The sequence below is a fragment of the Bubalus kerabau genome, chromosome 1 (assembly GCF_029407905.1).
Source record: "Bubalus kerabau isolate K-KA32 ecotype Philippines breed swamp buffalo chromosome 1, PCC_UOA_SB_1v2, whole genome shotgun sequence".
Classification (NCBI taxonomy): Eukaryota; Metazoa; Chordata; class Mammalia; order Artiodactyla; family Bovidae; genus Bubalus; species Bubalus kerabau.
Genome location: NC_073624.1, coordinates 77,631,335 through 77,658,169, shown reverse-complemented (window position 1 = coordinate 77,658,169; position 26,835 = coordinate 77,631,335). Strand labels below are relative to the sequence as shown.

General features: G+C 41.4%; 1 protein-coding gene across 8 annotated transcripts in view; it reads left to right on the top strand.

The window, feature by feature from the left end:
- Nucleotides 1–26,835, top strand: part of CPM (carboxypeptidase M) — a 76,080-nt gene that overhangs the window by 19,459 nt on the left and 29,786 nt on the right. For 3 of the 8 annotated variants that reach the window (XM_055580061.1, XM_055580053.1, XM_055580083.1), the window contains one exon: nt 21,978–22,075. In XM_055580061.1, the coding sequence (XP_055436036.1) occupies nt 21,978–22,075 (98 nt within the window). Of the gene's footprint in view, nt 1–21,942; nt 22,076–26,584; nt 26,812–26,835 lie in introns of those variants that run through there. The other 5 variants (XM_055580068.1, XM_055580040.1, XM_055580046.1 and 2 more) reach the window with 3 other exon arrangements.

Sequence of the window (26,835 nt, the reverse complement as noted above, 5' to 3'; positions counted from 1 at the left end):
TAACAGTTTAAGTAGTGGTTAAGAATATAGACCCTATAGAAGAGATTGCCTGAATTCAAATCCTGGTTATGCTATTCACTAATTGTGATCTAGAATGAGTTTCTTACCTTCTGTGCCTGTTTCTTTTTTTTGTAAAATGTAAGTAATAATATTTGCCTCATAGGGTGTTGAGAGGATTAAATAAGTTAATAGATGTTAAGTGCTCAGAATGTGATATTGTTGTTCAGTTACTAAGTCATATCTGACTCTTCGCAGTTCCATGGACTGCAGCACACCAGGCTCCTCTGCCCTCCACTGTCTCCTGGAGTTTGCTCAAATTTATGTCCATTGAGTCGGTGATGCTGCCTAATCATCTCATCCTCTGTCTCCCTGTTCTCCTTTTTCCTTTAGTCTTTGCAGGCACTGGGGTCTTTTGCAGTGAGTCAGCTCTTTGTATCAGGTGGCCAAAGTATTAGAGCTTCAGCATCAGTCCTTCCACTGAATATTCAGAATTGATTTCCTTTATGATTGACTGAATGTGATTGCCACATTATAGATGGTACAGAAGCATACTCTGTTATATAAGTTGGGGTATTTAGCAACTTGGAACCATGGCACTGACACATGTTTTGGTGTTTGAAACACTCAAAGCTGCCCTTTATTGAAGGCATCTTGATGTCAGGCGCATGGAGGCAGTATTTGTGCTTTATCTCATTAAATCGTCTCAACACCCTGTAAGGTAAATACCAACTGACAGCTTTCAAGACTGACTTGCCAGCAGTTTAGTAACTTGCTCAGGGCCCCAAAACAAGTCACTGGCACATTCAGACCTGAGCTTTCAGTCTCTGGAGGTTGGCTCTGGCACACCTATGGGTTTAGGCTGACCTCATTCCTGCCAGCACAACCTTGTGACCTGGGCCATACAAGTGCTGGCGTCCAGGCTAGACCCTCCATTTTACAGAAGAGAGACACAAAACCATAGGATTAAGTGAATGTCCAGAGGTCAGCTTCTAATCAGAGTGTGAAGTTCAGCTTAGGAAACCAGATAAGGCTGTGTCCAGTGCAGGGTCCAGTGCTTGTGGTATGTTTGACCAAAAATTTCAGGATAAGCTGTCAGATAGCAGAAAACTGACTCCATTGTCTAGCATATGCATGCTCAGATACTGGGGGACAGATCATCCTTTGCTTTACCTGGCTTGTATTTATATACTCGACAACTCGAATGAACTTAGGAAGATGCAGAGTTTTTTTTGTTTTTTCACTTCTGCATTTGCTTTGGAAAATCCCTTCTCTCTCTCAGTTCGGTTCACTCAATCATGTCCAACTCTTTGCGGCCCCATGGGCTGTAGCACACCAGGCTTCCCTGTCCATCACCAACCCTGAAGCTTGCTCAAACTCATGTCCATCAAGTCAGTGATGCCATCCAACAATCTCATCCTCTGTCGTCCCCTCCTCCTGCCTTCAATCCTTCCCAGCATTAGGGTCTTTTCCAATGAGTTAGTTCTTTACATCAGATGGCCAAAGTATTGGAGTTTCCGCTTCAGCATCAGTCCTTCCAATGATTATTCAGGACTGATTTCCTTTAGGATTGACTGGTTTGATCCCCTTGCAGTTCAAGGGACTCTCAAGAGTCTTCTGCAGCACCACAGTTCAAAAGCATCAATTCTTCAACACTCAGTTTTCTTTATGGTCCAACTATCACATCCGTACATGACCACTGGAAAAACCATAGCTTTGACTAGACAGACCTTTGTCGGCAAAGATCCTTATCTTTAAAGAGATAAAGAGTCCTTATCTGCAACCCAGGCTTCAGCAGTATGTGAACCATGAACTTCCAGATGTTCAAGCTGGTTTTAGAAAAGGCAGAGGAACCAGAGGTCAAATTGCCAACATTTGCTGGATCATCGAAAAAGCAAGAAAGTTCCAGAAAAACATCTATTTACTGACTATGCCAAAGCCTTTGACTGTGTGGACCACAATAAACTGTGGAAAATTCTGAAAGAGATAGGAATACTGGACCACCTGACCTGCCTCTTGAGAAACCTATATGCAGGTCAGGAAGCAACAGTTAGAGCTGGACATGGAACAACAGACTGGTTCCAAATAGGAAAAGGAGTACATCAAGGCTGTATATTGTCACCCTCCTTATTTAACTTATATGCAGAGTACATCATGAGAAACGCTGGACTGGAAGAAGCACAAGCTGGAATCAAGATTGCCAGGAGAAATATCAATAACCTCAGATATGCAGATGACACCACCCTTATGGCAGAAAGTGAAGAGGAACTAAAGAGCCTCTTGATGAAAGTGAAAGAGGAGAGTGAAAAAGTTGGCTTAAAGCTCAGCATTCAGAAAACTAAGATCATGGCATCTGGCCCCATCACTTCATGGCAGATAGATGGGGAAACAGTGGAAACAGTGTCAGACTTTATTTTTCTGGGCTCCAAAATCACTGCAGATGGTGACTGCAACCATGAAATTAAAAGACCTTACTCCTTGGAAGGAAAGTTATGACCAACCTAGATAGCATATTGAAAAGCAGAGACATTACTTTGCCAACCAAGATCTGTCTATTTAACCATGATGTAGTAATCTTCTGAAAAGACTCACCCGTATTTCTCTTTATCACTGATATTCAGCAGATGAGAGCTTTCTATCCTGTTGTTGTTTGGTCGCTCAGTCATGTCCAACTCTTTGTGACCCCATAGACTGCAGCACGCTAGGCTTCCCTGTCCTTCACCGTCTCCCAGAGCTTGCTCAAACTCATGTCCATCGAGTCAGTGATGCCATCCAACCGTCTCATCTCTGTCGTCCCTTTCTCCTCCTGCCTTCAATCTTTCCCAGCATCAGAGTCTTTTCTAATGAGTCAGTTCTTCACATCAAGTGGCCAAAGTATTGGAGCTTCAGCTTTAGCATCAGTCATTCCAGTCAATATTCAGGATTGATTTCCTTTAGGATTGACTGGTTTGATCTCTTTGTAGTCCAAGGGACTCTCAAGGGTCTTTTCCAGCACCATAGTTCAAAAGCATCACTTCTTTGTCACTCAGCTTTCTTTATGACCCAACTCTCACATCCATACATGGCTACTGGGAAAAACCATAGTTTTGATTATACGGACCTGTATTGCAAAGTGATGTGTCTACTTTTTAATATACTGCCTATCCTGCAGAGGATCACATGTGCACAAAGAATGTATGAGGATGTATATTTACAGCATTTATTTATAATAAAAAAGATACAGTCATTTAATTAATGCTATTGAACTGTATACTTGAAATGGTTAAAATGGCAAATTTTATGTTTTATCACAGTTTTTAAAAATTAATAATATAATATTCCAAAACCGTTGAATTATATACTTTAAGCGGGTGAACTGTGTAGTATGTGAATTATACTTGATAAAGCTGTTCAAGAACAACTATACATTCATCAACAGGGAATTGATTAGGTCATGCTATACCCAGTCAATGGAACATTCCACAACCTTTATAAAAGAATGAGTTAGATTTTTTTCTTTTGACATGGGAAGATTTCAGAATATATATGAAGGAAAAGATGTCATATCCAAACTTTTTTCTATGTAGAGAGCATCATACGCACATGTCTACAGTTTTGTTTTATGGGTATTGCTTTGTTAATATTGTTATGCAGCTTGCCTTTTTCACTTATGTGTATGGGGGCGTGGGGCAGGCATGGATTGGTACCTGTAGTCATACCTCATTGTTTTAAACTACTCCATACTATTCGTGGTTTGATTTTACCATAGCCTATTCAGTTACTCCCATGTTGATGAGTATTTAGGTCACTTAACAACTTTCAGTTATCTCAAACAGTTCTGTGATTGATACCCTTCGAATGAACACATGAGCTCAATAATTTCCTGAGGGTTGGCATTGTTCGATCAAAAGGTATGTGCATTCTTGTACTTGGTAGATGCCGATGCCCTTCAGTAGGATGTCTATTGGGCTTCCCTGGTGGCTCAGTGGTAAAGAATCTGCCTGCCAACGCAGAAGTTGCGGGTAAGATCCCCTGGAGAAGAAAATGGCAACCTAGGCCAGTAGTCTTGCCTGGAAAATCCCATGGACAGAGGAACCTGGTGGGCGACAGTCACGGGGTTGCAAAAAGAGCTGGACATGACTTAACGACTAAACAACAAGAATGTATATTACACCTCCAGCAGCACACGAGTGTGTGCATTTCCCCACCTCCTAACCAACACGGACATTTATTTCCAATCCAATGGGCAAAATATGTCTCCATTTAAAATTGTGTTTTCATGATTGAAACTTAAAAGGAGCATGTTTTCGCATTTTACTTCACATTAAAGAAACATCAGGGTACTGCTCCAGATGCTGGAGACAGCATGAACAAATTTCTGCTCCTGTGGAATTTACATTCACAGTTTATTGGCCATTTTTATTTTCTCATGCCTAATGCCTATTTTTCTACTTATGTTTAGGCCTTCTTAGGTATGTAGGATAGTCTTTGTTACATGGGTGGCAAATATTTTCACCCATTCTGTGGCTTGTCTTTAAATGTTATTTTCAACATCTTTTGCCTTATAGAAGTTTTAAATTTTTATGAAGTCATATTCATCAATCTTTTTCTTTATGCTTTTTTATGTCTCATTTTAAAAGGCCTTCTTTACCCCCAAGGTCATAAATGTATTCTATACTTTTTCTAGTACTTTGTAGTTTTAGTTTTTACATTTAGCACCTGAATCCATCTGGAATCTATTTTGGTGAATGAAGTGGTGTGTGGATGGATTTCACATCCTACAGTATATATTTTTAAATATTCAATTTTTTAAAAAGTATGCATGATTTTTGTAAGCAGAAAGAGTAATGATGGTTTTGAAAACACACTTATAAGTGGACTCCGGAGGAGGAAAGGTAAAGTGATGGGAAAAGAGGGCTGTGGCCTGTGGAGTGGATTTGGGTCATAATGAATCTAGATATGGACAGAAAGAGGAGCTCTGGCTGACCTTGTGTCCTGGGAGCTACAGCGACTCAGGAAATACATGAGTCATCTCAAATAAACACTATGTCAACTTCAGAATACAAGAAGAAGAAAACAAGCCAGAGTGAATCAGAGATGGGATTCTTTGGTGTTTCTAGTAGTAATATAATAGAATTTATCAATTCATCATCTGGGACAAAAATGAGTTTGGGATAGTCTCCTATTTAAAAATAATCCAACACTACATGAATGATTCACTTCATTCCTATTAGTTCTGACTACCAGTGGTTAGTAAAAGTGGTATATTGATTAACACTCTTTTAGATATAAGAAAGCAAAAGTGGCAGAAATAAGGTAACAAATGAACAAAATTCAGGTAGATAATTCTTTAAAGGGGGGAGGGGTGGAGTGTGATCTAGTCTGGGCTAAGCCACGCAAAGCCACTTTGGTACCCTTCTTCCTTTGGCGTTAGATCCATATGATCCTTTAGTGTCTGTGTTACACTGAGTTTAAAAATACTAATCCATTTATCAAACATGTATGTTGATTGGTATGTGCCAGGCTCTGTTTAAGTGCTTTTCAAATATTAGCTCACTTACCCCTCATAACAACCCCATGAGATACAGAAATAAGCCTTATTTTACACATGAGAAAACAGACTCCAGAGCTGAGGAGGAGCCCAGCATCACATAGGAAGTCACAGAATCACAGTCTAGACCTATGTGGTCTGGCTCCAGGTACACATACCTGCTCTGTGGCACATCCATGCAGGGCTGGTGTGCTGCATTCTGAAGGAGATGGTTCTCAATATGGTTTGCATCATAGGACGAGATACTACACAGCCCTGAGGAGGAGTTACATTTACATACAACACTATGAGTAAATCCGCAGTTGGAAATGGATAGTGCCTGGGAGCAGGCACAAGCATGCTTCTACATGCTGGCTGGACATCTGTGTGTTCAGTTTATAAAATCCACAGTAAGCTGTAAAATGTATAGTTTCCTGTATGTGTACTGTATTTTACTGAAAAGGTTTTTTTCTTTTTAATGGTGTATATTATAGTCAGCTGAGGAATTAGGAAAAATGCAAACTCCTGAACTCATATCTAGAGGTTCCCATTCTGGATGGGGCCCACAAGCTTGCAGTTTTTACAAATACCCCAGAAAACACTGCTGCAGGAAACCCGGAGACCTGCTCATAAGAAACACAGTGATGCTACCGACCTACTTAACCCTGGCCAGCAACAAGACTATGCAAGATGAGCAGAATTATTATTCATGGGACCTCCCTGGTGATCCAGTAGTTAACACTCTGTATTTCCACTGCAGGGGCACAGGTTTGATCCCTGGTTGGGGAACTAAAATCTTGCATGCCACAAGGCATTGGCAAAAAAAAAATTTTTTTGAGAATGATTGAACTCACACTATAGGATATAGGGTAGATAGAGATGTATCTTAATGACTTTAGAGTCACAAAAATGAAGAAACACTGTATAACATGCCCGCAACAAGGTTCCTCTGAATAATTTTCATGCTGGCATGAGAGATATCTAAAATCCCTCCCGCATGTTAGTGGAAAGAGAGTAAACTCCAATTCTGGCTCTTTCCTACTCAAGTTTATCTCCATTAGATAGAAGTCCTTTGTACACAACTATTACCATTCACATCCTCCACTGCCTCTTCTTCCTCTTCTATCCAAATGTACATGCCATGGTTAAAACTGTTCTGCCCGGATTCCCTGGTGGGCCTCTCTCATACCATTTCATGCCCACTTACATGTGGGTGAAGTGGGGAGGGCAGTTTGAAGAGCATGAAGTCACTGGCCTTCAAGAGTACACCTGATTCTGAGGGATGGTTGGGCACATCTCAAGGTGTTGCCCTATTAGTAACTCTGTGGCCCAGCTTGCTGGCTTGTTGAGCAATGAGAAACCCTGGCAAATCTTGTTGCCCATACTTGAAGAATCTGCCTCATCTGTACAGCCCAATTATTTGAGAGTACTGAAGTGAATTAAGTGACAGCTTGAATAAGGGCCCTGTCTCCAAATGTGTTAAACTCAACTGAAGTAAACATAGGCACGCTGTCAGAGGGGATGAAGGCCGGCCACCACGTACAGCAGATGATAAGTGCGGAGCTGGCCCTGTCCTAGGAGATGTGAGATGCACCAGGGCTACACCGACCTGTTGTAGGAAAGTGTCTAATATAGTCAAAAAAGGGGTTTCTGGAATGGCCCCTTACAACTATTGGGACTTTTCACTGAGATTCTTGTGTCACAGCCCCTGAAAAAGAGGGTGCCTTTCAAGAGACCGGACATGCATCATACACTTATGTGCTTGATCATAGCTTTTGGACATGGCATCTGGCCCACACTCTCTTGAGAATAGTTTGCCAGTGAGCCACGTGCTATGTGAGCAAGCCACCTCATATCATTGTGAAATTGGAAAGGCATAATTGTTCATTAAATACATATAAACTAACAAAGATCGAGATAAGATGTTCTTTAGTGGGTGAGTAACATTTGGTGGCTGATTAACAGCTGCATTTTGTCTTGCTTCTTTAGAAATGGGCATTTCTCAACCCACATTTTAAGGTAGAAGCTGACCTGAGATGCAAGATAATTATACAGTCTGAAGCAGAAAAGTTGGCTCTGGGAGATTTTCTGACCTTGAAGTGTTCAGTGGCAGCGATCCATGTAATCTTGGGTCTTCTCCGGCAGACAGCTCAGGGCCTGAACATACGGTGTTGTTTCCTTGGACATATTGAGCCAAAGCTGCAGCTATAGGTACAAGGTGGCATTGTTAAAGCTATGATCTTCAGCTTAATATTTATGATCAGTCAGTTGTACATGCACAGCCAGAGAAACAGTTGGGAAGCTTCAGTTCAGTTCAGTTCAGTCACTCAGCATGTCCGACGCTTTGCAACCCCATGAATCGCAGCGGGCCAGGCCTCCCTGTCCATCACCAACTCCAGGAGTTCACTCAGACTCACATCCATCAAGTCAGTGATGCCATCCAGCCATCTCATCCTCTGTCGTCCCCTTCTCCTCCTGCCCCCAATCCCTCCCAGCATCAGAGTCTTTTCCAATGAGTCAACTCTTCGCATGAGGTGGCCAAAGTACTGGAGTTTCAGCTTTAGCATCATTCCTTCCAAAGAAATCCCAGGGCTGATCTCCTTCAGAATGGACTGGTTGGATCTCCTTGCAGTCCAAGGGACTCTCAAGAGTCTTCTCCAACACCACAGTTCAAAGGCATCAATTCTTCTGTGCTCAGCTTTCTTCACAGTCCAACTCTCACATCCATACATGACCACTGGAAAAACCATAGCCTTGACTAGATGGACCTTTGTTGGCAAAGTAATATCTCTGCTTTTCAATATACTATCTAGGTTGGTTATAACTTTTCTTCCAAGGAGTAAGCATCTTTTAATTTCATGGCTGCCATCACCATCTGCAGTGATTTTGGAGCCCCAAAAAATAAAGTCTGACACTGTTTCCACTGTTTCCCCATCTATTTCCCATGAAGTAATGGCATGATCTTCATGTTCTGAATGTTGAGCTTTAAGCCAACTTTTTCACTCTCCACTTTTACTTTCATCAAGAGGCTTTTTAGTTCCTCTTCACTTTCTGCCATAAGGGTGGTGTCATCTGCATATCTGAGGTTATGGATATTTCTCCTGGCAATCTTGATTCCAGCTTGTGCTTCTTCCAGTCCAGCATTTCTCATGATGTACCCTGCATATAAGTTAAATAAGCAGGGTGACAATATACAGCCTTGCCATACTCCTTTTCCTATTTGGAACCAGTCTGTTGTTCCATGTCCAGTTCTAACTGTTGCTTCCTGAGCAACTTACAAAGTAAATGATCATTTCTTTGTCCATCTGGACATAGGTCTACTTTGCAGATTACATTGACCTGAAGGGTAAAAAGGGTCTCAAAACCTCTTCTAGACACAAAAGCACATTACATTCCCAAAGCTTCTTAATTAATGAGTCTAGTGCCATTATTGGAGAAGTGACTTATTGAGAACTGCTTTTGTTGGGAGGGGAGAGTGATGTGGGAGATGAAGCTGTAGGTTTATTTTGGGAGTCAGATGCCTCATGGATTCAGGAGTTAGATACCTCAAGTTCTTTGTCCCAAGAAAGAGAAACAACTATTGCATCTAAAGTGGTAACAGAGGAAGTTCTACTTTATGTTGAAGGAGCGGTGTGGAACAAACATTAATCTTAGAGTAAAACAAAAAGCCAGGTTGACTCCAAGCTGTCAGGGCCTATTCTTTCAACTGTAAAATGAGGGTACTGCTTGCCTTACCTATCTCATGGGGTTTTTGCTGAGGATTAAGTAATAAGATGACATGTGAAACTATGTGAAACACTTTGGAAATTATGTAAAATATCAGGATTTTAAGCAGATATGGTTTCCTGAAATCTTTGAATTCTTCCTCAGATACCTTGATTATGACATCATTTAAATATGCTACTTCCTCTGTAATCCTAATAATCAAATTCTCAGTGCAATACTAGAAAAGCCCCAAATCAATAGAAATTCCTCCTAGAGCAGCTCACCTTCTAATGCCCCTCAGTGAGTGACAGTTGTCAATGGGTCTGCTGAAAGCGTCATTGCTGACTCTTGTAAGCTTGAGAAATCCATTGATAATTTCTGAAGCTTGGGTGTTGCAAAGATGTGAATGCCAAAGCAGTGATTCTTGTGGTTTTGTTTTGAAGTAAATATTTATATTGACTTTGCAATGAATTTAACATGCTGCTTTGTTACAGAAGTTAATTAGCACCAGTTCATGGCTTAAATGATGTAGAACTATAATGTTAAATATGCTCATATTCTTCTTGGCTATATCAAAAATAAACAGAAACAGGGACTTGCCTGGTTGTCTAGTGGTTAAGACTCCATGCTGCCCGTGCAGGGGGCATAGGTTCAGTCCTTGGTTGGGGAACTAAGATCTCACATACCATGCAGCATGGCCAAAAGATAGGAAAAAAATAAATCTCATACTCACCACTCTTTTGAAAGAGGTTGAGTGATTATCATGTAGCTTCTTAAGTTTGTTGACAACAAATTTATGCTGTGATTTTGTCAAAGGATAAATGAAAGGACTCTTGAAAGCCAGAAACTTTCCAAGTTCACGTCCACAGGCTCTTTCTCATCCTTGCCTTCTCAGCAGCCAGAGCCTGTCCCTGCTTCCCCTCCGCTTCCTCACTTTTAGCGATCTTACTGCTCTGTTCTACCCAAAGCCCGAACAGGAGTGGTGACCAAATTCAGGCAGAGAGAAAAATTCAGCCATCTACATCTTTTTTTCCCTGATCCAAAGCCCAATCCTGAGGAAGACATGAAACTCACGATTAATGCTCCCCACCACCCAAGCTTCTTATTCTATGTTAATCACTTGACCTTTGCTAAGTTAATGACTTGGTGACCAGAAAATTCAGTGATCACATAAATTATGTGATTTAAAAATACTTCTTTAATTTTTTTTCTGGTTGTAATAGAAATTTAAAAACATCCTTTAGTTAACATTCACATTTGCATCGAGGTGATTTTTCTTTCTCAATATATATGGAGATTTAATAAGCTATTTTGGGCTCCTCCCTCGTAGTCCAGAGGCTAAGACTCTGAGCTCACAATGCAGGGGGTCCAAGTTTGACCCCCAGTCAGGGAACTATATGCCACAAGTCACAACTAAGAGTTTGCATGCTACAGCTAAGACCCAGTGCAGCCAAATAAATTTAAAAAAAAAAAAAAAAAGCTATTGTGTCTCAGTTTTGGATAGTTTACATAGTAACTTCTTAACCCCCTTTCTAGTATAGTTTTGTGTTTTCATCAGAAAGAGGCAACCTGTGAATTTCTCACCTTGGGGCCTCCATCCCCCACCTACCCCCAACCATGACTTCACCTTTCAGGTGAATAACTCTGACCTCTTCTGACCCTGCCTCTCACTTTGCAAACTACGGAAACCAGTGAATCAGGATATGATTTTTTTTTTTTTTTTTTTACCATTATCTTCTACAAATCCTGTCCCCTCCAGCTTTTGAAATGTTTCAAACCTATAGAAAGATTGCAGAAATATTAAATATTCAGTTTTCATTTATATATCCACCAGTTGTTAATATTTTGCTACATTTGCTTTCTCTCTCTCATGAGCTCGATCTATGGATTTCAGGGAACTATTAGAAATGGTAAATAGCATGCTTACTTACAAACATCTAAGTATACACCATCTAAATATGACTTCCTCTTAACCACAGCACACCATTATTGAGTTAAGAAAATAATTACTCAATGAACAATATAGTCTGTTTTCAAAGTTCTCCAATGGCTCCAAGAATGCCTCTTATAACATTTTTTTCCCTTAGAATCCAATCAAAAATTGGAAACACACTGCCTATAGTGTTCTATCTCTTTAGTCTTGTAATCTGGGCCAGTCCCCCTGCCTTTTGTTGACATTGACCATCTCCCGTTGGACCAGTTTTTTGTCATTGACTGATTGCTAATGAACCAGTTCTTTATCGACAAGCACTGGGGTTGCCCGCCTACAGTGATGAGTTGGCGTCTCTCCACGGCAGGACCAGACTGGGAATCTTAACATGATTTCCAGCCTCCGTCTCCTGGAGACTATTAAAATCTGAGTGATGGCTTCAATCACTTTGGCAACAGACCACGTAAGAACACATTGTGAAAGATGCATTTACGGTTCAGCACAGCTGGCCAGGGCAACCTGCTTCCTCACTCTCCTTGTGGCAGTTCTGCTTCCAGGCTCAGCACCAGCCTCAGGCCTCTGGGAGTTCTGAATGCGGTTCAGTTCTTGGGCTTAAGTAAATTCACCTGATGTCTGGTGGTATTAACGTTCGTGACAGTTTTCATGCTGTCACCATCGATTTTGAAGGACATGTTTTCTGAAGACAGCCTGTTCATTCTGTGAATCCACACTTCAGGTTTTTAAAAAACTGTAGCTGATTTTGGTCTACCTGAACTGATCTGCACATTTTCTGAAAGACATATTTTGGGGGCATGATGGTTCTGTCCATATGTTAGGGACACTGTTTACAGTTGAAATTTTTCTTTCATTGCTCTGATGCTGCATCATCTCCTAGGGCTTGTGGTGGTGGTGGTAGTCACTAAGCCGTGTCTGATTCTTTACAACCCCATGGACTGTAGCCCACCAGGCTCCTCTACCCATGGGATCCTCCAGGCAAGAATACTGGAGTAGGTTGCCCTTTCCTTCTCCAGGAGATATTCCTGACTCAGGGATCAAACCCAGGTCTCCTGCATTGCAGGTGGATTCTTTACCGACTGAACTGCCAGGGAAGTCCATAGAGCTGGTAGTAACATCCATCAATTCAACTTAAGGCCTTCAAACAAACATGTGCTCATCATGTTTCTGCCACTGTTTATAAAGTTTGTGAGGATTAAATGAGATAGAAATCCCATGTGGTATAGGTACCATCAATCCTATAACATAAAAACTAAAGCCACTCAACAAGATTAAGCAATTTACCCAATACCATATGGGTAGTAAGTGTCAAAGCTGGGGGGTTTAAACCCTGGCAATTTGATTCTAAAACCTGCACAAGGCATCATTACATAAGGTGCCACAAGAGGGACATTGCATATCTGTCAAGAGCTCTCAGATGCTATTTGGAGGCATATGTTGTACAGAATTTCATATATGAAATTCTGGTTTAGATGTACTTAACTAAATTATTGACCCAACTGTGAAACTTAAATCTCAGAATGGTAAAACCAGTGAGAATTTGTAGGATTTTGTTCATCCCACAAAAGCACCAATGGTCCTACTTTTAGGTCAAGTTTAGACCTTAAAGGAGCCTTATTTTGGCAACTCCGGGGTTTCTCCCATTGTTAGAAGTTCAGCGTATTTCTGTCTGAACCCTGGCTTCCTTTACTTTGAAATGAAAGCCTTTTAGGTACAAACGCAACAAGTAGGATGACTGAGAGACAAGGCCTTTGTTCTTCTAAGCAGCTTATGAGAAAACTAGTAAAGAAATTGCCATTATTCCTTGCCACTGAAGGATGAGTTCTTATGGTAGCAATAAATAGGCAATTAGGATGAGCAGGCCTCCAACGAACTGGGGTTTGAGGGAGGGAGCATGGAGGAAGGGCTCAAATGGATCTGAATTGACCTCATTGTAAAACACAGCTGTGTGACACCCCCAGGAATGGATAAGAAGTAAAGCCACCAACTGGGAAGAAAGAACCAAAACACTAACACTGAACCAGAATGCCCCTGGAAAACCTTAAAAGAGAACCCACCAACGGACAATAAATGTAGAGCCAGCTATAATGATTGACCTTTTAAAATAGCGTTTTTTAAAAATCTCAAGTACTTGTTTGTACTTTAAGATGATATTTAATTTGGCTGTTAAAACTGAGCCATTCTTCAAAACGAAGATTTGATTTTGTTTGACCTCTCCCCTAAGGGACCAAAAGCGGAAGTTCGCAGCTTTTTATAGTATGAGGCCTCTAGAGATTTTCACTTTGGGGATTTAAAACAAGTTTCCTGTCTCTCTATGAAAAAAGACTAGAAGGGAACATAAAAAAAATTAGGGCGGCTGGGACATGAGAATTATGGCTAGCTTTTAAAACTTAATTTAAAAAAAAATTCTCTTAATTTTATAGCTTAAAATTAAAAATTTTTAGAGGAAGTGCAACAGATTTATCAGCTTCTGACCTGGGAATCGAGTGGGAGGAATAGAGAAGGTAGAGTTGAAAGAGGAGGAAGGCAGAGGAATTTCCTGCCATCTTGTTTGGGTTGATGGTTGGTGATTAATGAGACAAACACTCAGCTTCTCTGGGAATCGTGACTAGTCTTGAATCAAAAAAAAGGAAGAAAGGAAAATGTCTTCCAATTCAGTACATCTTCAGGTTTTTCCTTTTCTCTTTTCAATTGAAAAAGATAATGTCCCCAAGCAATCGGAAGAATTTCTGATTTAGAAATTGAAACCCCCAAACTTCCCTACTGACTTGTTCAGGAAGCAATAAATGAAACTAACATCTCCATTTCTCAGGTGTCGTTTCACGGCATTAGTGCCACGGGGACAAATCAGTAAGCAAATGAAATCCCATCTCCCCATGATGACGGAAGAATCTAATCGGAAGCCAGATAGTTTGTTTGGATCTCAGCAGTCTCTTGTATGGAAATATCCCCAAGAAGGTCTGAAAACCCTGGGATTGATCTAGAAATTGGAGCTTTTTCAAAGCCCACCCCAGATAGTTCTTCGTAGACTAGCTGTAAGCCTTTTCTTCAGTCCTGGACCCTGGCTCCAACTGAACTTATTTGATCATTTTTCCAGCCATCCATTCATTTAGCAAGCATTTATTGGCCACCTACTACATCTGTGCCAGGCATGACACCAGCTACTGCAAGCACAGAGGTGACAATCCCTTGCCTGCAGGAAAACCTGTGGCTTTAGTGTTAGGAGAGGGGTTGCAGAAGCATGTGGGAGAAGTTCAAAAGACAGAGCAACTCAGGCTGGTAAAATATAGGATCAAGGAATAAGGGTAAGAAAGGTGATGGATGGGAGGGGGCTTTTGGTTGAGCCTTGGAAAGGCAAGAGGAAGCTGGCCACTTTGATAAGGTAGATAGAGGACTATCCATGCGGGAGCAAGAGCGTACATTTATAGACATCAAGGCTGATGGTAGCTCCCATTAGAATCACACATGATTAAATTAAGACTGCCTGGATCCCAGTGTAAGGAATTGTGGTAGGAGGCTAGAGGCAGCAAGGCCACAATCCATGAGAGGCCGCTTGCCATGCTGAGAGGCTTGGATTGTACTTTGATGTCATGGGAGAAAAAGGGACCAAAACTCGGGGTCCTAGTTAGAATTTAGAACTGCCGGAGGCAAGAGGCAGCCCAGTCCCACAGCTGCTTCCAGGCAGAGCAAGGCACTTGCTCTTGTCACAGTAGCAGAAGGACCTCTAGGTCTCCCAATTTCTTTCTGCGCCGCTGAACCCCTTCTTGACAAGTTCCTCCGTTCAGGAGCAAAGTCAGGAATTCTGAGCCCACTACACAGTAAATGGCATTAAAGCTCCAGGAGGTCATGTGGCTGACTGGGGATTGGAATCATTGCATCTTACCAAGGATGGGTTCACAGCTTTACATGTACAGAATCAGACAGACGGGGCATTCACATGGGCTGGCCAGACTTCTCAACTCAATGCAGAAGCCCCAGTGATTGCTGGGCCATTTGCCATCTTGGAAGAGTATGTATGTGAATTTTTTTTTTGTCCCAGAAAAGATCTGAGTAGAGCAGTTGAGTTTTGTCCATGTCCTTCCTCCTCTTGCTACTCACCTACCCTACTTTTTCAGCCTAGTCAGCTTAGCAGACAAACCTCTGAAGTAGATCTGTCTCGAGATTCCACAGCTTTGGGGCAGAGCCACTGAGGCTTATCAGTAATCGTTGAATAGAGAGCAGTCTGGGGACAAGCTGGTGTAGGCTAGTTTGCAGACCAGTCTGAAATTTGCACACTAAAGGAAGGAGATGATAGCTTTAACTTCTCAGACCATCCTCATAGGGTCCTTGAAAGCCCTCCTCCCATTTCCAGTTCTCCAGAGGGGAGAAAGGAAAACCTCAACACCAGAAATGGCACCTGGCAATTTATGGGCGCAGGTTCACGTTTCTTTGATCTTTTCTGTCCCTTAGGTGACTGGAACAGTGCAGCATAGTGGTTAAGAACAGAGCAGGCTCTGAATAGGCCTTCCAGCTCCGTCCTTGGTTACTATGGCTCTCAAGCTTTATGTACATTCTTAATTGAAGGATAATTGCTTTACAATGTTGTTGTAGGGCAGAAACCAACACAATACGAATCAGCCATAATTATACGTTTATCTCCTCCCTCCCCTTTCCACCCCACCCCTCTAGGTTATTATGGACTGCCAGGCCGGGCTCCCTGTGTCATATAGCAGCTTCCCACTAGCTGTTTTACACATGATAGTGTAAATATATCAGTGCTACTTTCTCTATTACGTCCTACCCTCTCTGTCCCCCACCGTGTCCACAAGTCCGATCTCTGTGTCTGTGGTTCTCAGACTTTAGCGAGCATGAGGATGCCCTGGGGAGCTCATTAAGACACAGACTGCAGGTCCTCACCCCCAGGGTCTCTGACACAGTACTTAGGGGTGGAGTCTGAGAACCTGCATTTCTAACAAGTTCCCAGAGGACGTGATGATACTGGTCTTGGGACCACACGTGAGAACCATGGCCTTGTGAGCTTCCCTAGGATAGCGCCTCCACCTGTGTGAAAGGATAATCTTTGTACCTACTGCTTATGGTTGTCAGGGCCACGTGAATATATATGAAATGCTCTGAACTGTGAGTCATGGCTACCGTGCAAACATAGCCATTCTGGAGATGTTGTCCCTGTTTTGTTTGCAGTTGTTTGTGTTGTTTGTCGTAAGCCACTTAGCAGGAACTTCCTCTTCCACTTCCAGGCCCGAGGTCACGGAGACTACATGTTTAACCCGACCGAAGTTATGTGCTATTTTTCAGCTCCTCTGGGACATTATTTGAGGCCGGGCTGGCTTTGTGTGTGTAGTAATGAGAATGAGCATAAGTGAGATTGAAGGTTTGGTGTTGGAGTGTTGGCTTCTTTTTTAGGGAAGACAGGAGGAGCTCGCCAGCTTTACATCAGTCTTGCCAGTAGAGCTGTTGGTCCCACTTATGTATGAAGACACAAACTCATGCATCAAAGCAAGGTCCCCTGAGCTCTGACTTAGGTCAAAGGGTAATTGTAAGGACACAAAGAGAAATATTCTAGTCTGGGAAACAACTGATCCATCACCCTGGAGGCTGGTGCCTCATGGGTTGGACCTTGCGTATCACCAGCCTTGTCCTCACTGCCGGTCTGCTCCTGGGGCCAGGCCACCCACACAGGGATTCCACTTCTCTCTGGGTGTGTGTCCAGAGAGTAGAGACACACTTGGAGTAGAGAGAGTCTAATGGGGTCGTTACGTCAACTCCTAGTATGGACCATCCCTGTAGGGCAGCCCTAAGTTCAGGTGTATTGCTATGGCTCACTGGTCATAGACAATTTGTTCCAGGGACAAATTATGGCAGTGTGATGCTGAAAGAGCTGCTGGGGAACTATGCCCCCAGAGTGGGATTGGCCCTGACCTACCTGTTACTTGCAGGAAGAGCCTGGAGTCATCAGAAGAACACAGATACTGGAATCAGACAGACCTGGGTTTGAATCCTGGTTCTACCACTTGTATCAATGAATTGTGGGTATCACCCACCACACAGAGGTGTTGTAAAGATCAAGTATTATAAAGTGTAAAGATCAGGTATTATAAAGCTCAGCACACAGTATATGAACTTAATAAACAATAAGATTTAGTGTTTTATTTTTAAAAACTAGAAAGATGGAAAAGTGAAAACAAAGTCTTGGTTTTATAACCCTATCACTTAGCCCATTTTTACTGACAGTGTGCTATTTTCAATTCTTATAGGGACTCATCAATTATTTCATTTAAGGCTTTATATGCTTTGGAGCTGTTTTGTTCCATGGTATTTTGTTAGTGAATAGTCTGTTTTACATGGTTGTAATTATATAATTTTGTACTCTGATTTCTTTGCCATGGTAAAATATTTTACATTAAAAATTCTGTACATAATTTAAGTGGACATGCTGTAATTTACATAAATTACTTATATTTGGACACCTAACCATGGAGCATTGTTGAATGAATGATACTACATTTGTGTAATAAAATATCAAACAGCCATTTTATTTTATTATTTTTTAAATTTAAATTTATTTATTTTGGACGCTGTGGGAGAGGGAGAGAGTGGGATGATTTGGAAGAATGGCACTGAAACATGCTTAATATCATATAAGAAACAAATCGCCAGTCCAGGTTTGATGCAGGATACAGGATGCTTGGGGCTGGTGCACTGGGATGACCCAGAGGGATGGTATGGGGAGGGAGATGGGAGCGGGGTTCAGGATGGGGAACATGTGTACACCCGTGGCGGATTCATGTTGATGTATGTCAAACAGCCATTTTAAAAGGTGTAGTCAAAGTATATTTGTTAATATAGAAACATGTTCATGATTGTATGTAAAATGAGATGATTTTACCACCCAAATCTATCTGGACATTCACTGCCTCAATCTGAGCAGCTTTCAAACTTTAATGAGCCTCAGAATCACCAAAGGAGCCTGTTAAGTGCAGGTTGGGGACCCTCCCCCTGGAGTGTGATTTAGGAGATGGGGCTCAGGGATTGGCGCTTTTCCAAGGATCCAGTGATTCTGGTAGGGGAATAACACTCCTTCAGTTTCTCCCTGTTGACACTGTACTTCGTTTTTCAAGCTTCTCCTCCTACTTTCTCCTGAATGCCTAGAGTGTTCTGTTTCTTTGCCTTGCGGATCTTTGTGAAGCCTTTTGAATGGTAACACTTTTCTGGTCCTACAAGCAAACCCAGTTAGGTGCCCAGTTGGGCACCATGTCACATCCCTGGGCTTGGAGTCAAACCTGGAGAGGGTTCCTGGACATAGATACTGACAATTTTACTCTGTAGTGGAGAGAAAGTGGCTGAGCATTTCAGAGCTCTTGAGCACACCTAGTGCTCGAGTTCAAAGTTCAAAGTAGGTGCTCAAAGTTCAAAGCAGGAACTTGGAGTGATAAAGGCAGCCTGTCCAACCTTAATAGAAAAAAAAAAATCTTGTTTAAATTAGCCTCACCTTGGCAATCAGGCTGTGAAAAGTCAATAGTCTGTCCTTTGTGCATTTACTCTAGTCTAAGCCAGAGATAACCCGTGTTTATTGGAGAGGCAGGTTAAAACTTTCAAGAGGCTTAGCTTTCCAAAAGCATTGGGTGAATATCTTCAGGTTTATGGGTTGTTTTCATCCTCAGGCTTGGTGCCATGGAGGGTTATTCAAGGTAAGTTTCTCATTTTGCTGCTCACTTAGGAACCATTCATGCTAAAATTGAGATTGAGTTACTACCAATATTTCTTCATTTAGATTTTATTGGTTTGATTTCCCAACTTCCTTGAACCAAAGTATACACACACACACACACACACACACTTTTTTTTTTTTGGCTGTGCTGGGTCCTTGTCACTGCATGTGGTTTTCTCTCGTCTCAGTGTGTGGGCTTCTCGTTGCCCTGGCTTCTCTTGTTGCGGAGCAGCAGCTCTAGGGTGAGTGGCCTTCAGTAATTTTTGGCACACGGGATCTAGGGTGCAGGCTTAGTAGTTGTGGCGCTACGTGCTTGGTTGCTCTGCAGCATGTGGAATCTTCCCAAACCAGGGATCAAACCGGTGTTCTCTGCATTGCAAGGCAGATTCTTAACCTCTGGACCACCAGGGAAGCCCTCAAATAATATTGAATACCTATGTCAAGTCAGGTTTTTCTTGTCTTACACTATCCTTTATATTACAGGTCAGCTTTGCAAATGCAGAGTTAGAAAACAATTGAGAAACATTATGTCAAGATGATGGGCTTCCCTGGTGGTTCAGTGGTAAAGAACCCACCTGCCAATGCAGGAGACATGGGTTTGATCCCTGGGTTGGAAAGATTCCTTAGAGAAGGAAATGGCAACCCATTCCAGTATTCTTGCCTGGGAAATCCCATGGACAGAGGAGCCCGATGGGGTATAGTCCATGGGGTAGCAAAAGAGTCAGACACGACTTAGCACCTATAAACAACAATGTCAAGATGATACTGAATTTTTTTCCTTGCTCGTGAGGGGACCAGACCATCAGTTCAGTTCAGTCGTGTCCAACTCTTTGCAACCCCATGAATCGCAGCACACCAGGCCTCCCTGTCCATCACCAACTCCCGGAGTTCACTCAGACTCACGTCCATCGAGTCAGTGATGCCATCCAGCCATCTCATCCTCTGTTGTCCCCTTCTCCTCCTGCCCCCAATCCCTCCCAACATCAGAGTCTTTTCCAATGAGTCAACTCTTCGCATGAGGTGGTCAAAGTACCGGAGTTTCAGCTTTAGCATCATTCCTTCCAAAGAAATCCCAGGGCTGATCTCCTTTAGAATGGACTGGTTGGATCTCCTTGCAGAGACCAGACCATATTCTATACAAATCTGTGGTTATTCTAGCCTTGAAAGCATTAATAGCTACAGAAAAGAATCCCCCAGAAGGAAACCTAAAGAGCCAAGTTTAATAGAAAAAAGCTCTTATTTGCTTCACATGAAAAATGGTAACATGCTAAATTTGAAGCCCTAAGTGATCTGAGAATTGGTAATATGGGGGAATCAAAGATTCTGGTTAATAAAGTGGTTCTGGTGGGAAACCACCAAATGGACTTTACTGATACTTGTCCACATGGCTAACTTGGAGTGACTGTTCAGAACCCTGGTCAGAAATCAACTCTAAAACCCTATGTCTGTAAAGTTTTATGTGATCCCACTCCTTGGAAAAGTTTCTTCCTTTATTCTACAGACACACCAGTACCTTATACACACTCTGTGATCATATATGTCACAGTCCAGTGTAATGATGTTCTTGCATGCTGTTCTTCTCTAGATCAGAGACTCACTGGGTGTAGAGAGCATACCTATCTGTAGGATTAAATGCCTGAATATAATAGTGCTAAATAAATGGATGTGAATTAATGACCTGAGTAGTCTGCACTGAACAAGTGGCATCAGTCAGATAAGCTGCCCTTTGGGGATGTTTTTTGACAATTTCTGCAATTACTAAATTTAAAGCATTACCCTGTCAAGATGAATCGTCCTACAATTGTTATAATAAATTAAGAATTAATGGTGGAAAAGACAAGTCCAGTATCTGCTTCTCCCTGAGTTCTTTATGGCAAGAGAGTATTCCCCCACCTATGGGATCCCCAGATTAAAGGAACTACACTAGAAATTCTGCAGAAACAGGCTCCACATTAGCCCACAGACTGCTGTTAAATTCCTTTCCTGGCTTCTTGAATTCCACAGAAGGTTTAGCTATTACAGATATGTGAACTTTGTATCTAGGTGCTAGATATCAAATATACATTTCCCCAATCTCTAGTTTTAAAGTGTATTTAAAAAAAAAAAAAAAGAATGTGATTTTAGAATCGAAAGAAACCTCTTCATTTTGCTGATTAGTACACCAAGCTTCTTGAGTGACAGGCTGTTTTCATTAGTGTTAAGAGCTCTAGAATTGAGTCATATAGGCCAGAATTCAGGTCTTGGTTCTGGGGCTCAAATCACAGCCTCTTACTAGCTGTGTGATCATAAGCAGTTTATTTAATATTTTTTGAAGGTCAGTGTTTTCATTTTGTAAAGTCTGGTTAAAAATCTATCTCACTGGCTCAGGACAAGGGATTGCCTGAGTTAATATGAACCAAAGATGCAATGGTAACATCTGCCCAGAGCGAATCTTCAACGATGTTTAGCCTCTGTCCAAATCTCACCATCCCTGGCAGAGTTAGGATTTACAAGTTTTCCTTGAGGCGTTGTCAGCATTGTTTGTGGTTCCCAGCTTACACGACAGGTCGGTGCTCATCAAGGACACTCACTGCTGAGAGGCTTTGTTACATGATCGTTTGAATACAAGACTCAGGATTTGCTGTAAAAATAGTCTCCCTTCTGAGTTTCATGTTTTCTTGCTGTTGGTTTTGGAGTTATGGCTCCCTCCCAGTCAACTATCAATTATTATTTCCGTGTTATTGTGTGAATTAGCAAGATCACTTGTATAAGGCACCAGGACCTCAGAGCACACTTTTTGGAAAAATAATTTTGGAAAAATCAGATCTATGTAACCTACTAAGTCTACTAAACATTTTGGAAGAATAAGATCTATGTAACCTACTAAGCCTTAAATTTTTAAAAGTCACATTCTAGAATAAGAAGTTAAATATTTCTGCTGATTGAAAGGATTTTGGCTGGCAGTAAATTAAAAGCGTTCCAGGCACAGAGGTGTTAGTTGCATGAACTGAGATGGTCATGAAACATTCATCAGGTGGAAGAAGTAGCATCATTGTTCACTATTCTCATTCTGCCACAGTTTATTCATCATTTCAAAAGGCTACTCATTTTTCTGTACTTTCTCCCCCGTAAAGGCAGAAACCTGTGGGTTCTCGTCGTGGGACGCTCTCCAAAGGAACACAGGATCGGGATTCCGGAATTCAAGTACGTGGCAAATATGCATGGAGATGAGGTATGTATGTGGTTTGAATGTGTGTCTGACGTGTCACCAAAGGACCTCCCCTCAGGTCTCTTGCACTCTGTGTAAATGCAGAGGAAGCAGCCGACATTGCAGCCAAGAATCTGGAAGGGCCTTCCTGTAAGGCCTTCTGAGAGACTGAAGGAGCCATGATCCAAAACCACCACAGCCGCTTGGCTGCTTACCCAGGGCCCTGTGCAGGTAACGGGGCTCGTGTCTTGTTTGGGGGCTGGAAGAACGACAGCTGTCCAAGTCCCTGAACGCCTTCTGGGTTGGTTTTCCCTACCTCCTGCTCAGCATCGAGTGACCCAGCAGAAGAGTGATATATTTGAACTAAGAAGGTCCCAACTGGCGATCCAGCCTCCTCCTAGCTGACTTTTTTAATGCTTTTGTCACTTTCTCTTAATCCAAAACTTAGCATTTTTGATGCTTAAGTTTAGACCATCAAGCTTAGGGCTCTGTCATCCTCACCATTCCACAAACCCTGAAATTCCATCATAACATTTTGCTCTTTTCCAGCTTATCAGATATCAACTCTATTTTGTTTCATTTATGTTATTTATCTTATAATTTGCAAAATAGCCTTTTACGACTCCTGGCTGCCCAACCATTCTAGCCAGGCATTTGAAGATGTTCCCCAAAATTTCTCACCTTACTTCCTTAGAGTATGTTTTTGTATGTATACTTTTATATATATTTTAGTATATACGTTTGTATATGTATTTTATGTACAATAAAATATATTTTAGTATATATTTATACATACTTTTGATATATATTTTAGTATATACTTCCTCAGCTCTCATATTTTTGAGACTATGACAGCTGCAGAATTTTCTGTTTCCCAGGACCCCACACAACTGGGCGATCCAGTGGAAGGGAAAGATAGTCTCCAGTCTTGACAGTAAAGAAAATTGACATAGGGTCTGTGTCACACCTTATCAAACACACTTAACTTTAGGGAATGTCAGAGAAAATGCATAATCCTGTGAGCACGACCTGCTGACTTGTTACAACACTTCCAGATCTGCAGTAGTGTGGCAGCACCCACTGCTCAAATGCTGCGCTTCCTGTTCCGACTCAACCCTCCCCAGACCCAGGCTTTATAGGAACAGGCTCCACCCTGCGTGACACACGCGCAACTCGGCCTTTCCTGTCCAGACACGCTGCTCAACCATCCTGACCAGCGAGGGGACTTCTTGTCACTGGAGCTCAAATGCAAACGTTTGCCTCTGAGAAAGTGGCTTGGCTTGTCTTTGAATCTGATTTATGGGTGGGTGGAAGTTACTTTTTTGAGCATAATAGGCTGTGCTCAAAAAGGCTTGATATTGCTGGGAGTCTGAGCAAAGTTGTTTTTAATAAAACAACTATTCAGGATAGATAGCAGCCCAGACTTCCTTTCCCTTTTGTTATCTGGTCAATTGATCGGGTCCCATGGAACCCATTTTTAATAAGAGACATGTGGCCCTCAATTGACTCCAGTAGCTTATTTATTGAATTCCTAGCATTTCGAAAGGTTGCAGTCTGCTGCTCAGAATTTAATTCTCTCAATTTAAGCTTCCAAAGAAAAGCAAGATTCCTTCCTCTTGTTCACCCCTGAATTTGCTTGTACTTTCTCAAATTTCTGACATCTTGCCTTCCAGGTAGTTAATGTATCCCGTCAAAGCGGGTCTCACTCATTTACCTTGATTCTTTGACGACTGCCAAGGACTGAGATTATGCAGGGAGGAATGTCAGTGTGTTTGGGGTGTGGAGGCCTGAAGTCCTGTCACCCTCTGTGTGTCCCAGCTGTTAACAGTGTCTGACAGCTTTGGGGGCCACTGAGAAACTTACTGTCCTGAATTTCGATCTTGTGTGCTCTGCCCTCCTGGTGCCACCAGGAGCTGGGGAAAGGGATGGCTTAACCCAGGAGCAGAAGGGTCACTTGGATTAGCTGGGTCTAACCAGCTTCTTCATCCTTCTTCTCTTAGACCTTTTGGAATTAAAGAGCATTTTCAAGGCGCACTATTAAAAAGCAGCATATATAACATTTGTGGGCAGTGGTTCTTAGCCTTCTTTGGGTGGATTCCTTGCTATTCTGGCACTAGCTTTGAATGCTGTCCTCAAGGTGCATGGATCTTCTAGGAGTTTGTGGACCTCAACACTCGGTCTCACACAATACACTACCCAGTTGTGGATTGTTGCTTCAACTTTTTTTTGCAATTGTTCTGATAATTGCGGAAACACTCATTTTCATCTATCTAGCAAGTTCCAAGTTGACTGAATTGAAGTAAACCTGGTAGAGATTTATTTTCTGCTTCCTGAGTTCTTGCCATGTTTTCTAAAAACTTTTAATTCTACGTTGGAGTGTAGTTGATTAATAATGTGTTACTTTCAGGTGTACAGCAAAGTGATTCACTTATACATGTATCTATTTTTTTCAAAGCCTTTTCCCATTTAGGTTGTTACATAGTATTGAGCAGAGTTCCCTGTGCTATACAATGGGTCCTTGTTGGTTATCTGTTTTACATATAGCACTGTGTGTATGTTAATCCCAAACTCCCTAACTATCCTTCCCCACTCTCCACCACATTCCTCCCTGGTAGCCATAAATTCGTTCTCTGTGAGTCTGTTTCTGTTTTGTAAATAATTTTATTTGTATCATGTTTTTTAGGATTCCTTTTATAAGCAATATTATACAATATTCCTCTTTCTCAGTCTGACTTACTTCACTCACTATGACAATCTGTAGGTCCATCCTGGGGTATTGCCATCTTAATGACCAGATGAATTATCAGAGAAACACTCTAGAAGCCGGTGTGCTTACCCAGCCTTTCAGGCTCTTCATTAGGGATTCTCCACACACTCACAAAAGGAAGCGAAAGCTAAATGAAAGGCTGGATAAGTCAATGGAAACACTTTTGACCACATTAAAAAAAAAAAAAAAATTAGTCTCTCTAAGGTCTCATGTTCAAAGACTTAATTTTAAATGAAAAGAGACCTATACATAAAACATGAATATTTGGGACATTTATATTAAAGTTGAGAAGAATTAATTTGAATAATATGTGACATAAATTTGCTTTTACAGAGACAAGAAAATATGGTCCAAGAAAACAAAAGGACCTTGTTTAACTCTCTCCAAAATTTTATCAGTTTATCTCACCAGTTTTAAGATTATCTGACTCTTAATCAGTTCTTTATCATACCGCCAAGATTTTTATTTCACCCTATGCAGTTAAGAATTTGTGGTTTGTTTTGGAATATGGAGGCAAACAGAAGATACCTTGGTCACACATTTGTGTCCTTGAAAGAATCATGATTTTGTTTTTGTAAAAAGAACATAGGTTTTCTTTCCTTTAAAAGAACTAGAAAAATAAGAGTAAGATACTGTCACTCAGAAATAGCCATCATTATTATTTGCCAGATGCTATTCTACATATCTTTTTATTTCTGTAGTAATAGAATGAGAGGAATCAAAAGGAAATAAAATGTCATATGTGTTATCTTTAAGAAGTATGAGATTTAATAACTTTACTTGAGCTTAACAGAACTGAAGTGAAATGAAAATAACTGGTGAACTTGTTAATTTCTCAAAATAAGAAATTAATTATTAATAAGATTCTTCTGAAGTCAAAAAATTAGGAAAAGCTGAAATTATAATGATTTTATATATATATATATTTTTTTAACTTTGGATAATATCCTATGACCCATTGCTATGAAAAGTGAAGAAATTAGCACTTTGAAAACTCATCTCCGCCCCCCAGCCCCCACCCTTGCTAACTATAAACCTTAACTTTTACCTTCTATCCTATACTTACACCACTACAGTTGCTTAATTTAGTTGTATAGCTTAATCACAGCTTCTTACTCTTTGTTTTCATTTGCTTGTGGGTGGATGAATTTCATTGCCAATTCCTGTCTTGAGTTCAAGCATGCTTGAGAATGTATGATTCACAGAGTTAAGAGGAAATTTAGAATCACGTGGGGATTCCAATATGGCTCACTTCATACTTGACCTAGGACTCAGATTGGCCTCAGGTTTTTCCTGGTACATCCCTCTAAGGGCAGCATCCTGCAGTCTCAAACCAGCATTTAGAAATCTCACTTCCTCCTCCCTTTCCTTGACCTTTTTCTCCTCCCCTCCCCTTGCCAGGAAAGCCCCCCTTCAACCAACCACAAGATCCACTTGTAGAGCCTTTCACAACTTAAAATTACCAGCCCCTCCTCCTCTGGTTTTAGGGAAGGCAGTAAGGAGCTTGCAAATGTGCTTGAGCTTCCAAAACACTTTGACTCACTTGACTTTTTTAGTTATTAGTTTGTAAGGACCTTTTTCAACCTACAATTTGGACTATGAAAACAAAAATCACAGTAGTGGAAGACAGACATGAGTGGGAGAAAAAACAAATTGAAGTCAGAATGGAATTTATTTCTACTCTAAATTTATGGCTATGTATAAATATATAATTCACATATTTTAATTTGTCTTAGTTCTATTTTCAATTATTCTGTGTCCATTAGGATAACGGATTCATAAGATGTGATCTTTCTGCTTGCCAGCAAGGGGTATAGAGAGCAGCATTGTTCCTTCTTTGTCACAGCCATGAATTGCTACAATGGAGTCATAATCGAAGATTCTTTTGTTGCCCATGGCCTTCATTAATGCATTGGCAGCGCCTTATTTAACCACCTGCTGCACTGATTTCCCCTATCCTAACCCCTCAACGACATCTGATCACATGTAAGAGGTAAATATTCCTTACTTAGAAGCA